This window comes from Meriones unguiculatus, chromosome 14 (genome assembly GCF_030254825.1).
Source record: "Meriones unguiculatus strain TT.TT164.6M chromosome 14, Bangor_MerUng_6.1, whole genome shotgun sequence".
Lineage (NCBI taxonomy): Eukaryota > Metazoa > Chordata > Mammalia > Rodentia > Muridae > Meriones > Meriones unguiculatus.
The window spans coordinates 83,448,090-83,463,816 of record NC_083361.1 but is presented as its reverse complement, the minus strand read 5'-3'; the positions used below and the strand labels follow the sequence as shown (position 1 = coordinate 83,463,816).

The 15,727-nt window shown below is 44.3% G+C and overlaps 1 protein-coding gene across 1 annotated transcript in view; it reads right to left on the bottom strand.

The window, feature by feature from the left end:
• Window positions 1-348: 348 nt before the first annotated feature.
• The window catches only part of Gdpd4 (glycerophosphodiester phosphodiesterase domain containing 4), a 66,046-nt gene continuing 50,667 nt past the window's right edge, over window positions 349-15,727 (bottom strand). The window contains exons 12-16 of the mRNA XM_021634814.2: window positions 14,528-14,682; window positions 10,615-10,762; window positions 8,858-8,940; window positions 7,886-7,941; window positions 349-1,261 (exon numbers count right to left, since the gene is read on the bottom strand). Of these exons, the coding sequence (XP_021490489.1) occupies window positions 897-1,261; window positions 7,886-7,941; window positions 8,858-8,940; window positions 10,615-10,762; window positions 14,528-14,682 (807 nt within the window). The 3' untranslated portion in view covers window positions 349-896. The remainder of the gene's footprint in view (window positions 1,262-7,885; window positions 7,942-8,857; window positions 8,941-10,614; window positions 10,763-14,527; window positions 14,683-15,727) is intronic.

Genomic DNA, 15,727 nt, shown 5'->3' with positions numbered 1-15,727 from the left:
AAGTCCTCTACCCCCATGTCATAGCCCTGAGTCCCAGCTTCTTTCTCATTCCAAAACAATGTCCTTTCCTGGATCACAAGAACTATTACTGAGTAGGTTTATTTAGGTCATCATATTTTGCCTTTAACCTTGGAAGAATTAAATATCTGTACTTACAAATATTTGTATGTATTTTGATTCTTGTTATAGATTGCTCTTCTCTGAGGAAAATGGCAACATCTATTTTTAGTGACAGACTAGAGTTTATACACAGGTCTGATTAATGGTATCTCTTTTAGGTTTCGTTTTGTTTAATCAATGTACTTCCTGGATCCTGGGCCTGCCTTCTTTGAGCTTCTATGTTGACAGGGATTTATTTCTTATTTCTGGATTCATTCAAGCCTGAGGGCCACCACTTACGCCCATCGGGAAATTGGTGAACCTCAGGCATTAGGAGGCAACCCACTGCAGACAGATCAGAACACGAGGGTGGGATGAGAGCCTCGCCCTGGCTCATGCCCACGCCACCGCCCCTTCCCTGACCCAGGAGACTGTCACTACCACAGCGCCCCACAGTCTTCATCAGCCGGGTGACCACGGAGCGGGCAAACAACACACTGGCTTCCCGAGCGGTCGCCTTTATTACAAGCTGAGGTGAGTAGTCATTTCTTCGGCAGGAAGTACAACACAAGTATAGGATGGGGCAGCCCTGCAAACCCAGAGAGCAACCAGCTCCAGGTCCATGACCGCGCACCACTGTTTGCCTGGCCTGTCTCCCGAGGTGCGTTCCTTACAGTGGCTGGCCAGAGCGCTGCTCCTGAAAGCCTCAGTGGCCCGTGTGTGAGCCTTCTTGACCACCCCCTACCATCACCAGACTTGGGCTCAGAGAGGAAGAGAAGGGGACATGACTACTTCTTCTAGGAGTCAGTGGAATATAGCGTTTCATAGCTTTTCTCAGAAGATTTCAACATGGAAGTATTTTGGTAGGACTGGGCGTAGGATTCGTCTGTGATGGGTTCTGTTGTCTCGGCCTCCTTCAAGATGGGCAGCTCAATTGGTGAGGAAGCCTGCCTGCTGGGCATCTGAATGTGCTGAAAACTCTGAGGTACTGGTAGAACTGTGTTCTTGAATGGCGCTGCTTTCTTCTTGGGGAATTTTAAGTTTTCATAGTAAACTTCTGGAGTCCACGGACTTCTCAGTATTTGGGGAGAAGGCTTTTCAAGTAAGTGTGAAGCTTCTTGAGTCTTAGAGTATTCTTTTGGGAGGTTTATGTTCTCAGTATCTGTAGGATAAAAAAGGCACAAACACGGATTCCTCAACTACTTCTCTTCAATCACTGCCAGTCATGGTGACATCCAAGTGTTCTCTCAGTGCTATCTCTTCAACCTTTGGGTTCTTTCCTCTAAGCTCTCCTCTCCCTCTAGACTATGGGAGTTTTATTATGATCCTACAGCTCAGGACGGAGGTGAAGCTTATTAAGGGTCATCTGTGAGTCTCTACCTTACCACAGATGCTCTCGGGAGGAAAGGAACAGCCTTTGGTCAGAGCTTATGCCTCACAATCTTTGGTTATAAACCGGTCTAAGTTTTTTAAAATACATTCTCAATTAGAATTACAATTATTTTTGTTTGTTTGAAACAAACCACCTAGCAGAGTACAGGGAATCATATGAAAGAAGGGGAGTTAGTATGATGGGGAAAGGATAGGAGCTCCACAAGGACCAAATATATCTGGGCACAGGGTCTTTTCTGAGACTGACCCTCAACCAAAGACCATAAGTGGATATAACCTAGAACCTCTGCTCGGATGTAGCCCGTGGTAGCTCAGTAACCAATTGGTTTCCCATAGTAAGGGGAACAAGGGCTATCTCTAACAGGAACTCAATGGCAGGCTCTTTGACCTCCCCACCCCCCCAAGGGAGGAGCAGCCCTGCTAGGCCACAGAGGAGGACTTTGCAGTCAGTCCTGAAGATACCTGACAAAACAGAGTCATATGAAAGGGGAGGAGGTCCTACCCAATCAGTGGACTTGGAAAGGGGCAGGGAGGAGATGAGGGAGGGAGGGTGGGATTGGGGAGGGAATGAGGGAGCAGGATACAGTTGGGATACAGAGTTAACAAAATATAACTAATAAGAAAAATTTTAAAAAATTAACAAATAAGAAAAAAAAGGAACAAACAAACAAACAAAAACCTCTCACTTTGTGGCCCAGGAAGGCTTGGAATTCATTATGTAGCCCAGGCTGGCCTTGAACTTGAGGTAATCATTGTACCTCATCTCTCAAGCACAGGGATTACAGGTATGAACACCATGCTGGCTATAAAGGAAGCTTTTTAAGGACGGAGCTTTGACTTGCCATTATCTACATAGTGCTTCAAAGCGTGTGTCACAAAATAAATGCCAGATAAATCAATTTTGTTTTACTGATAAGAAAACATAGACAGTAAAGGCTTATAATAATGGAGTAAGGAAATTAAGACCAAGTCTACCAAAAAGAAACAGTGAATGTAGACGATCTGTAAAAACATGAGAAATGTCAAAATTATCAAGGAGTTACACTGTGATGAGGAATGATGCCACCAACACCCGGAAGCTGAATTTGCCAAGCAGGATGCCCAGGGATAGGACAGGACTTTTGCATGTGTGTATTCATTCGGTCTGGAAGGAACAGCAGTGCACATGGGTTTTGTGTTGGGGTGACCTTTTTGTGCAATGTGTAAAAATTTTTTTTCTAAACTCCTTAATTTCACCCCTGTCTCTAGTTCTTCCCAACAGATTTCAAATCAACTACAGATTGCTCCAGCAACTCCAGTGCCAGCCCCAGCTGTTTCCTTGGAATCTAGATCCTGGCCCAGCCTCACAGATACACTTCTCTATGGGACAACAAAGTGAAATAGCCTGCTCTTCCTGGCCTGGACCAGCAGCCTAGCCTCCCTGGGATTCCTAACAATAATGCCCCAATGTCAGCAGAAAACAGCCAGCGAGAACACACCACTTACCCAAAACCCAGCGGCATAATGATAGGTCAAAAAGGTAGGAATGAAGGGACTGTAGCCAGCTCAAGTGTGGCAGGCGTGGCTCTGACAGGCCTTGTCCTTCTCCCTCAGCCCCTGCCCTACTGAAAAGCTGTTAGACTACATTCCTAAAGCTACTCTCCAAGGTCTATTCCCTTATTTGGCCACTTCCTCCCCTTGAGATGACTACCAAGGTCCAACTATCAAAGAATTAAAGCCCAGCAATCAAAAACTCATTTTGGCTCACCTAACTAATATGCCCAATTAAAAATTAAACACCTCATTTTTACTTTATAAATCACCATTTTCCCCATTTTTACTTTATAAATCACCATTTTCCAGTGGGCCATGTCTGTTTCCTCTACATCCAGAAGCAGTCCTTTGCCCCCTCCTCTGGGTCAAATATCCCTTCCCTCTCGCTTGTTCCCTTTCCCTTCTCCCTTGTCCTCTATCACCTGTTATTGTCTTTTGTTCCCTGCCACTTATCCCTCTGGGACAAATGAATCCCCTTTGTGCCCAGAACTTGGTCTTGGGAGGTCTTAAGCTGATACAGTTCCTTACCAAATAGAATTATAGCAGATGCCCTCTGAGGGCAGATGTGGCATCTTTCAAGTGGCCATGTTGTAAGATGGGGCATCCTGGCCAGTGGCTCACAGCAGTGATCACAGCACTCAAGAAGGCAGAATCAGGAGAATCTGGAGTTGGGGCTAGCCTAGGCTACACATTGAGGAAGACTGTGGCACTTTGCTTTATTCCTCAGACCAGACTGATCTAGACTTTGGTTTTGTCAAGGTCCTGCCTCTGTCCAGTCTTTGTTCCTTCTCTGACTCTAAATTTGGTCCTATACCCTCTGGATATTTCCTGAAGCTCCAAAACGGCCTTTTATTGCATTTACTTTCTGCTTAGATCAGGCAAAATTAGTTTCTGTAACAAACAATTATGAACTATTTTAAGAACTGTATAAATTTAGGTTAGAGAGGTTATAATAACACTTTTGGAAAATCACCAAGTTTAACTTGAACCCATTACATTCACATGCTGATAGGAAAATAAGGTGAGTAGAAAATAAATCTAAAGTAGCTGCTGTTTTTAATAGTTCAAATACATGGCCAGAAGAAATCAAGGAAGGAAGAGTTTGTTTCTGCTCGTGGTTTGCAGGAGACTGTCCATCCTAGCTAGGAAGGCATGGCTAAGAGAGCAAGAGGAAAAGGGTCACACTGAGACCAAAGTGAGGAAGAAGAGTGGGATGGGGCCAATGGTCGCCTGGCTTTCCTGCTCTTCCTTCCTACCATTCAATCTTGGCACCTAGCCCATGTTAAGGGTGGGGCTTCCTCCTCACTTAAATCTGTCTGGAAATGTTCCCATAGGCACATCCTGATTGACACACATTAGGAGTGCTTCCTACATGAAGCACCGCACCTTACTCAGCCCTCTAAGAACATAACACCAGCTTCCCCTCCCTCCCTCGCTGGGTCTATCTATCTATCTATCTATCTATCTATCTATCTATCTATCTATCACTGAGACCTGTGATAGGTCTCAGACCCGGATCCTGAGGTGCCTATTTAACATATCACAGTGGACCTGGCCACCAGATTCTCCCAGCATCCCCCAGTCCCCACCTGCTTCAGGGCCCTCTCTGGATGGTATCCCCTGTCCCCTACCCTAAACCTTTCCAGTGCAGCAGCTGAGCTGCCCTTCCCAACATAATCCAGCTATTTTGCTATGCCAGTCCTTTTGGGTCTTTTCCTCTACCCTTTACCTTCCTGGCCTCTTGGTCTGGCTCTTCCCTCTACCCACTCCCTTCTCCTCTCATTGCCAGGCTCAAGGCCATGTTCTCTCTAGGCTCTCCCTTTTAGCTACAGTAAGCATACCTAGGAGTAGTCTTGTCCTTCCTTTTTACTTCTTCTTAAAAATTCACCTGATGCTAAAACCCAGGACCAGTCATGTCCTATCCATTTTTATTTCTTTTTATCATTCATCTGTTGCCTAATCCCAGGAGGGGCATAAATGAGCTAAATGTGTTCTCTCCCAAGGCGCTGGGCCGCTCTGAACCAAGCTGCTGACCTACCTCTCCTAAGGTGTGTATGGATCATTTGTTTGTGCTGGCTTCTGCCGCCCACAGATTTGATTCCAAATTCTGGAGTCCTGTTCTTCCACTCCTGCTTCCCTACACCTGCTTTCTAACCATGTGTCTCTCGTCTCTCTGGGCTCTGGCCTGCTGTGCCCTCCACATTGGCACCTACACGTTTCTCTGGCTCCTGCAGCATGCTCCGCCTCTGTCCTGCTATGCCCAAGTGGGCATCTCCCTTTTCTCCTAATCTCCCCTCTCCTTCTCTACTAGATAAATGATTCTATGGAGCTCCCTGCTGCAAGGAAAGTTTTGGTTTCTTTGTGAATTCAGTTGTGTTATGGAAATCTGTTTTTGTTTTAATCCCAATTATGGGATTTTAGTTTGAGCTTTACTTTGTCCACAGCTGATAGTTATCTTGTGCAGGGTGTGGCTTTTGCCAGCTGGTAATGGCCTACCTCCTGCCTCATGTGGCATGGAGAGGGGCATGGCCTAGGGCTCTGGGGGAGATCAATTTGAGAGCCCAGAAAAAGAAGGCATGGCAAGAAGTGCTGGCGTGTGGCGTGTAACAGTTCGGAGAGACCGGAGACTGACAGTGAGGCAGTTTGCAGCAGGCAGATGAAGAGAAACACTTCAAGGTGCAGCGGCTCGGAGGAGACTGGGGGCTGCACCTGCTGTTGACGGGGGTCGATTGGTATGTCTCCCAAAGCCCCTTCTACCCTAAAGAGCCAGGAGAAGTAAACTGTCTGCCACCCTCCCCCACCAACCTTCTCTCTCCTTCCATAGGAGACTGGAAGGCAGGGAGAGGCCTAAACACCCCAAATAATGCAGTTTTAAAAACGAGCACTACGTCCTGCAATGTCTACTTTTAGTACAAAAACCACATTCGTGTACCAAGAAGCTTCCTCTCGCCCCAGTGGGCTCCAATCACAAGGCAAGGGATGCCTTTCCTCTGTGACTTGGGACATTTTTCTCTCTGACAAATTTCTCGTTCTACTTGAGGATGCCCAGATGGAAATTCTTGTCACAACTAAATTTTTATCCAACTCAGCTCTTGAAATATTTTTCTGAACAAACATTTTCTATCTGAAGGGGGAAAAAACGAGGACATGGCTGCTCCTAGGAATAGTTAAAGATAAGGTTTCATTGTGTAAATATGAAGGAAAACACAGCCAGAGCATAGACCTCAATATGCTAACAGGCACCTCAAGAGGAGGTTGATGAAAGAGCCACATGTTCCTCTGCCAGAGATAAGGAAAAAGACTGCTTTCAGCAAGGAGGCATTATCTTCGTAAGTCCTGGAGGGAATTCTGGCTTTTTTCTAAATGCCAGAATTGGGAAAAGTAACTTCTTGAAACCTAAAACCATCTTTTCCTAGAAATCTAGCTTTATCATTCCATGTTTGAGCTCGTTTGCTCTCCCCATTGTTAGCAGCAGAGACTAGACGGCAGCCTGGCATTTCAGGGCCTACATACACCCTTTCTGCACTCTCCGGCAGACACGCCCACAGCTGCAGCCCAGTGAAGCACTTCAAGCACTTCTAGCCCTCACAGGCGTAGAAGATACCCTGCCCTGGACCAAGGTGTCCGGTTCATGACAGTACCTGCAGCTTTTGCTTGCTTCCCCAATGGCCGAATGGTACAGTCCCTACTCTCTCTTGGGCCACCCACCTCAGACAATTTCAAGTTCTCTTCAGCTGGAACAAAGTAGCTACCCAACAATGTAATGCATGAACATGCAAAGACACAAGCAACTAAACATGTGTTCTGGTAGTCTCCCAGGGATAGGGACTTAGACATCTACAGTCTAAAGTAGACGGTTCACCAGAACCTCTGGCAGTCTGTATAGTTCTGACCCTTGGTATCTGTATGACTGGTTCTGGGATTCCTTAGGGAAGCAAAGTCTGCAGATATCCACAGATGCATATAGAGCCAGGCACACCTTCCCATATATCTTACATCACCTTTAATGATCTGTAATGCCCAAATGATGTAAATGATATATAATGAGCTATACTGTGTTGTTTAGGAAATGCAGTTATGTGCCCCATAATGATGTTTCAGTCATCATGAATTGAACATATGATACTGGTCACAAGAAGTCACAACAGAACTGAATTCTTATTTAGTGACACTTCTGCCACCCTGAGTTATAACACAGTGTAGTCAGCACACATCTGTGGGAATATCAGTTGCATAATAGGTATAGTTTGTAATTTGTGACCATGATGACAGCTGACTGCGTTGTCATATTTATGTTTTTTATTGTTTTTTTTCACATGCTACTTAAAAGAGATTACTGTTAAACAGAAGGTCTTGCCAGGCAGCTAAATATCATGTTGTCAAGTCTCTAGACTACATCCCTTGCTCATGTGCTCTATTTCCTATCATACTCTTTCACTTATCACAGCCCTAGGAACAATAATCTTCAGACATACAGACACACAGAGAAGTTTGTAGGAAATGCACTCTATGATGTCTGCACAACGATAAAATCAGGTAAGCAAGCATTTTTTGGAAAGCACACCCATTCTGAAGTAATACAGACTGACTGCAAGAAAAAAGCTGTATGTGTTCCATAACCAGCCACCTTACAGGGCCTAACTACATAACTCGTATCAGCAACAACAGAACTTTTGTTTCCACTGGTGCTTGGCTGAGTTTGCAGATGTGAACTCAAGGACAAGGGGACTGACTAAATTTCCCTGCTTCTCCCTTGGTCCCCAACCCTCAGCTCTCATCAGGGACATGGAGAGCAGGCCCTGTCTTCTTGAGGTACTGTGGAGGGACAAAGGGAAGGAAGGAGCAAGGCTTTTGAGCTTACCTGTAGATGCAGTGGCAGAGGCTTCCAGCCACCTTTTTTTTTTAAGCTCTTCCATCCTGGGAGGAAGCAGACCATATATTATCTCACAGGCCTCTTTCAGGCTGCTTTCCTGAGGCAGTGAACAGAAGAGATGCACTACCTAGCCAGACCCTCACCTGAGCAGAGGCCTGGGCTCCTTCCCCTTTAAAGGCTGCTAGTCAGAATGATGGGACTAAAGAACCACACACTACCCAAACGTACATCCTTCTTCCAGGCTGTTCTCTCTTTCATCTCAAAAGCAAAGTCCTGGGCAGCAGGGGTGACTCAGTGGTCAGCTCCCAGCATTGGTTGCTTTTCCGGAGGACCAGAGGATTCACATCACCCACCTGGTGGCTCACAACCCCTCTAACTCCAGTTCCAGGAAATCTGACACTATCTTCTGGCTTCTGTGGGCATGACATGCAGCCAAAACAACCACGCACACAAAATAGTAAAATACTAAGAGCATACAAAAACAAAACCCTGTAGCATTTGTCCCGCAAGGATTCTTAAATGTCATTTTCTGGACAGACATAAAAAGAAGTATGGTCCAGAAAGAGAAAAGTATGGTCTCAAGGTCACCCAGGAACTAAGAAGCAATGCCAGGGCCACCTCCCAGTCTTCCTGGCCTGCATACCATGCTCTGTCCATTTCTCCCAAGAGGGGAGATGGAGGCCCTTGCTGGTCAGCTGCAATTCCTGTCCTTTCTCCACAGATCACACTAAATCCACAGTAAATGCCTGCCTGGGCTCCAGTGAGAGTCCTTATTTGAAAAGAGGTGAGGGAGGGAGCTGCAGGCAGAATAAAATGAGAAGCGTGGATTCTAAACCCACTTCTCCATGGAAGGTATTACAACCAAATAACTGTTTTCTCAATTCTTTATAAGAACCCTTTTATTGTTTTATTACTTTATTTAGAGAAATTTTTCATTTAGAATTATAAATATATACTTACCAGTGATAATAAAATACACAGGCAATGATAATCGCAGAAGCAATGTCCATGAAAAGCCACATGAACGCATAGTATCCTGGTGTCTGCAAAACATGAAGCAACTGAAGGTGGCTACATTGCTCTATAACTGGACGCTTTTAAGTCCATCTACCTGAGCTGAGTGCCCATAGGAAGTGAGGGCAAATGAGACCACTTCCAGCTCCTACAGCCACCCTCACACATGCAGGGGATCTGCAAGGAATTCAACTGCATCATGCCCTTCATCTTCCCTGACTCTCAAGGCAGACATCAGTGGGGTCACAGAGAGGTCACACACCAAGTCTGTTCTGGACCAGGACTCCAGTCCAGGTTAGCTGACATCTTGTGCTCTTCTGTAAATGGTCTCCACAGTAATGCAGCTTTCTAGGGTTACCTACAGACCTAAAGAAGCAAAACCTCCAGGCTCAGCACCCCCAGGTGATAGGGAAGCAACTAGCCTATGACCCAGTACCTGGGCACCACCACTCTCAACACTCTTCACTGAAATGCTGAACCACATATAATTCCCTTCGACTCACACACCTGCTCCCCCCCCCAGACCCTGCCAAGACCAGCTCTTTATCCCAGCACTCTGGGACCTCTCTCCTGCACTGATTCACATGGGTTTTCTAATCCCTCTAGTCATTGCTCCCTCCCAGTGTTACCTGATGCTATGGAAGCTGCTGCTTGCTAGTCTTTCTTAAGCTTTCCTTTCCAATCCTTAGCTTTCAAAGGAGCAAAATTAAACTTTTCTTTTAAAAAACATTTATTTTGCTTGTGCCACATGTGTGCATACAGATGTCTGCAGAATCCAGAGGGGGCATTGGATCCCCTGGAACTGAACTTCTGGACAGTTGTGAGCTGCCTGATATTGGTGCTGGGAACTGAACTTAGGTCCTTTAGAAGAGTATCAAGTATTCTAAACTGCTGAACCATCTATCTAGCTCCTAGACAGTTTTTTACTGGGGAATGGTAAAGTGTGTCCATAGTCCCAGCTACTTGGAAAACTGAGGCAGGAGAATGACTTGAGGCCAAGAGTTTGAGGCATATTGGGACTCCCTTACAACAACCTGTTTCTGTTGCATGCTGTTGTGTCCCAGTCAGTGAAATCACTATCCAGACAAGAAATCCAGGCTCTGCTGCAGTAATTGGCTAGCCACAGCATTCCCTCCAACCTCACAGGTACCAAGTGATTAGATTTAGCTGTGGCTGCAAACCAGGTCTTCAGGTCCACCAAGCCAGGTGCCAGAGTAAGGTGGCTCACCTATTTGAGAGCATTGTATTCAAGAAATAGTTTTACTTTTACTTTACAGTCCAAAGGATACGGCTTTCTTCCCATAATATACCCTGTTGTTGCTGCCATACTTTTAGTGTGTGTGTGTGTGTGTGTGTATGTGTGTGAATGTGCTCGCACATGCTTAAGCCTGCAATAACAAAGTTCTAGAGTCAGACTTCACTGTCAACTTCTATCATGAGAACATGCACCAAACTACCTGTGAACTCCAGTTTCCTAATAGGGATAATAATAATGATGTTTAATTGCAGCATGCAAAGTGTATTGTAAAGATTCAACAAATAAAGAAGAGTTTGGGTGAGGAAGGGAGAAGGCACATCTTTGTTACTCACAGATGACTCTATTCTAAGTAGTTTAATAGGGAACTGCACCCAGGGCTGCAGACGGGAGAGACATACAGAGCACAATCACACCAGGCTTAGAATGATCTGGACACGCAGCTCACCATGAAGAAGAGAGGGTTACTAAGCTGCTGCAGGACCTCAATGTTGTCTGTGGTCACAGAGTTGATCCTCAAACACCAGGCCAGTGAGAAGAGCCAAGGCTCATTGACAATGTACACATTGATATGGATTTTAGCTGCCTTATAATCTCTGGAACGAAAACAGAGCCCACAGAGGGTTTCAGCTCGGTTGTACTCTCAATAGCTAGAGGAGAACAAGCACGTTTGTGAGAAGCTACTGCGTAAATCAACAGGCAAACAGCTGTTCCAAGGACAGCTTAGGATTCACTGTGACAGTCCCTCAGGTGAGGAAGGGGCTGGTCTAGTCCTTCGGCTCCTGTAGCGCCAGTGGAGTGTTGGTGAAGAAAATGTCCTAAGGCAGATGTAGCAAAACAAAGAAAATGGAAAGATTTGGAGGGAACAACAGCAGACAGGAAACCCTTTTTTACAGTATTTACCAGTTCGCAAATATTCCCACCACAACCAATTTCAAGCTACAGCTAAGAAAAACAATTTACGGAGGAGCACATGGTTCTTGAATGGCTGCTTCTACAAGTCACTGTCACCTCAGGCATGTGGGTTCCATGGGATCCAATCCCAGCACCGCCCATCCTGACTCTGATGACCCGCTCGCTTACCATTTTCTGTTTGACTATAAGCAAGTTACGGCAGAATCCATCATAACTTCACCCTTCTCTGTGTACCCTGGCTCAGCACCTACCTCCATGTGTTAAGGATTAATTGAAAGAAGAAAGTAAACACCAGTGTGGTGACTGTTTTAACATCTGAATACGAAGGGTTTTCTGTTTTGTCTTGTTTTGTTTTGTTTTATAAGAATTGGGTGTGAGAAATCAAACCCAGCTTTCCATAAGGCACTAAGTCAGTGGAGGCCTCAGCCTGTCTATAGAAAGGAAGAGTAAGTTAAGGAAGGGCTAGCAAAGCAGGCTAAGTGTCCTTTCAGAGCTCCAAGTTCTCAGAAAACACACCAGTGCCTTCCTTTGCTGCTGCTGCTGCTCTGCCTGTGGGTCAAGATCAGGTGTAAGTGTTTCCCCAAGTACTTTCAACTCCAATCCAGGAGTCATATCAGAAAGTACAAGCCTGGCACCCCCTAGCAATGAAAGCTGTGTGTTTCGGAGCTGAGACATAAGCTAATAACCACACCTCCCTGCAGAAGGCGCTGCCAACTTCCTACTCATGGGTAAGAACTGCCTCTAGGTTCTACAGGTCATCTAAAGAGAAAGCTAGAAAGAACTGAAAGGGGAAAGGTTACTGCTTTGTACTGTTTGAACTATAACTTAAAATTCAATGTTTCTAAGTATGAATAAGGGCTGTAGAAACTATAATTAAAAACATAATAGCCTTAACAATTACGTCAAAGGAAATGAAATACTTAGGTATGAATTTTAGAAAGCATTAAGGACATTATCCTAAAAATGATGAAGTACTGATGGAAGCAAGCAAAGAAAACACACCAACAGAGTGGTGTTCATTCAGATTGAGAACCATCAGAGCAGGCTGCCAGCTGTTCCCGAGCTGACCTGTGAGGTCAGTGTGAGTCCTAGAGAAGGCTCACTAAGGTTTGTTCTCGCAGTTAGGTCAGCTGGATCCAAACACACATGCAGAAGCACAGCTCTAGGAAAAATCAAATCTTTTTTGAGGTGTAGGGTGTTTGGCAGAGTCTCACTCTATAGGGCAAGGTAGTCTTAAACCCACTACGTAGCCCAGGCTGGCCCTGACAATCCTGTCTCCCACATGCTGGGGCAAACAAACCTCAATCTAGAAAAAGAGTCAGTGAAAGGGAATCAGCCACCTTACTTGGCATTGAAGCTACATACAACTATTGTAATCAAGGCAGCGCGGTGCCAGAGCAGGAACAGACATGTGTTAGTGGTCTGCCACAGGAGCCCCAGAAATAGACCTACACAAATGTGCTCAAATAACTTGTGACAAAGCTGACAAAGCAAGGGAATGGAAAAGTAGATTGTTACCAATTTGGAAGCCAGAGACACTCTCCTGAAAGAACATTAAAATCTCAACCAAACCTCAGACTGTGTATAAAAGTGAACTCCAGATGATTTGCAGGCTTGAGTGTATGATGTAAAAAGATAAACCTTATAGAAAACATAGAAGAAAGGAACTGTCAGCTCTTGAACTCATAAGCCAGCCTCATCAAAATGGAAACACTGCTCTTTCTCTGCGGAGACCTTGTGCTCTGTTAAGAAGATCCCACAAGTTAAGACACAGGCTAGGGGAATGTACTCCCTTTTATAAAGATTTATTTTTATTTATTTATTTGTGTATGTGCCTGACATTAGTGTGTAAGTGCCCATGGAGTCTGAAGGAAGGTGTCAAATTCCCTGGAGCTCCAGTCACGGGTGGTTCTGACCTCCCAGCATGGGTGCTGGGGGCTCTGGGCACTCTGGGAAGCTGTCCACTAGGCATCCACTGGGCATCCACTGGGCCATCTCTCCAGTTGCAGGGGAATGCTTTGAAACCCTACCCAACAAAGGGTGAGAAGAATCCTCAAGATTCAACAATAAAGAAAAATAATTTAAAGGAAGAGATCCATGAGGAAATAAACACAACACCATTAGCCTTTGGAGAATACATGTTTAAACAAACTGATATTGCTACATGCCTGTCAGAGTAGAAAAGACTAAAAAATGACAACACCAAAAATTACCAAGGATGCAGAAACTCTGGGTCATGGTGTTGGTAGGAATGTGAAATGGTACATCCTTCCTGGAAAAGTCTGATGGCTTTTAATGAAACATTCAATTGCTATACCCAAGGATTTGAAATCTTGGGCATTTATCCCTGACATTAAATTTGCATGAAAGCCCATACACAAACAGATGGCAATAATCAGATGTCCTTTTACTACTAACTGACTAAACAAACTTTGGTATATGCCCTATTGAACACTATTCAACAACAAAAAGGAACAAATTATAAACACCTTGGATAAAATGTAAAAGAATTATGATAAGTGAAAAAATAAATTAGTCCCCACATAAATATGAGTTTGTTCATTCTTAAAATTCACATTATAGACATTTTGCCAGGGGTTAATATGTTAGGCTGGGGGTGGGGAGGATGGAAAGACATAAAAGTGGCTATTGAGGGACCGTATCAAAAGATACTTGTGATGATATTCAAGGCATCGTTTTCACTCCCAACTTCACTGCAGCATTCATAGTGTTCACTGGCAATTCACAATGGCCAAGATAAGGAATCAACCCTAGTGTCCACCAAGAGAAATGGATTTTTAAATATGGTGCTTATGTACAATAGAATACTACTTAGCCTTTAACAAAAGGAATTCTGTTATCTGCCCCAATATGGATAAACCTGGCAAACACTATGTTACATAAAATAAGACTGAGGTAGAAAGACAAATATTGTATGATCTCACTTAACTACTGAATCTTAAATAATCAATTTTATAAAAGTACAGAGTAAAATGTATATACCAAGTATATAAAAATACGTGTGGAGTGTCTAGAGAGATGGCTCAGCTGGTAAAAGCACTGCCTGCTCTTCCAGAAGGCCCTGGTTAAAATCCCAGCACCTACACGGAGGCTCACAACCACCTTGTAACTCCAGTTCCAGGGGATCTATGTCCTCTTCTAGCCTTCCTGGCTGCTGCACATGTGCACATACCACACACCAGGGAAACACACACATAAAATAATACATGGATCTTTAAAGTAGGTAGTGAGCGGGTACGAAGGAACATCACCCACACATAGAAAATGTTTGTTGTCAAAAGAAGGGAGCGAGAAGAAGCAATGAGAAAACAGAGGATTCAAAGATGGTAGGAAACCAAATAAAGGGGAAAAGGAGCTAAGTAGAACTGATATTTTGTGAATGTTATAGCAACAATGCATGCCAAGAGGTGTGGTCAAACACTTACCTCAGCCCACCATAGAACAACCTTTTATAGTCAACATTTATTATAGTAATATTCTCTTTCATAAGACGATCATTGGACCATAAACGGCCCACGTGCTGAAAACCAGGAGCCATGCTCCTGACGTAGCCCCTATCATGACCCGGCAACCAAAATATCTGCAAGAAGAAACAGATAGTCCTTCAGTGGATGGTCAGCTTTCCTGACACAAACACCCGGGGAGAATGGATGAAGCTCCATTCCTGTAGACTATTGGTGGTAGTCTACAGGAGGCAGGGAAAGATTCTAGCCCTTCGGTAATATGATCAAATTAGTTGTGTTGTCTAATGAACTCTTAAAAATGGGGAAGGTTGCTGTGGAATTGAGTTTTCCCCAGGACCTTTCCACCCTCTGGTTAATAGTAAGTCAAGGGCTCAAGTGTATAGAAAAACTCATAGAAAGAGTAATTGAGGCCTGGAGATGTAGCTCAGGTAGAGCATCTTCTTAGTATGCAAGACCATGGATTAGACACTTATGAGAAAAAAAAATACTGATAGATATGAATGTTAAAGAACAATCCCTTAGTTTCTGATGTCAACAGCTAACCTTAAAAGGAGCTACTTAGGTGTCTCATGGTAACAGGGCTGCCTCTGTGACTCCTCTGTGGAAAGAGCTCTATTTGCAAAAAGATACATACTTGTTTTACTCACAGCATTAATGTATTTTGAGAAAGTAAGTAATTTGAAAATTTACTTTGCAGATAAAGAGAGTGATTCTAAAATAAGAACCCCAAAACAAATGAGGACCAAATCTTCACTCAACTAAGAGCCAGTGGTTGTTCTGCATGATTCTCAAAGCTAGTCCTCAAAGCCGCACTTTGCTGAAGGCCCATAGGCCTAGGTTGAGCATGGGGCAGATCACATCAGAGTTATTTTTTGTGTGGTTTTAGGGATTGAACACATCCCAACCACACTAGGCAAGGGTTCTGCTGGTGAGCTATATCCCCAGCCCTCTTTAAAAAAATTTAATTTTAAGGAAAAGTCTTGCTGTAAAGTGTACAAATTGGCCTTGAACTTACTCTATAGTAAGTTCAAGCTTTAAATTTGCCTTTCTCTGGCCTCAGCATCCAAAGTAGCTGGAATTACAGTTATGTAAGACCAGGCCTGCCATATATATATTACTCTTTTTTTCCTGGACATGTATATATGTATGTAGCATGAATGT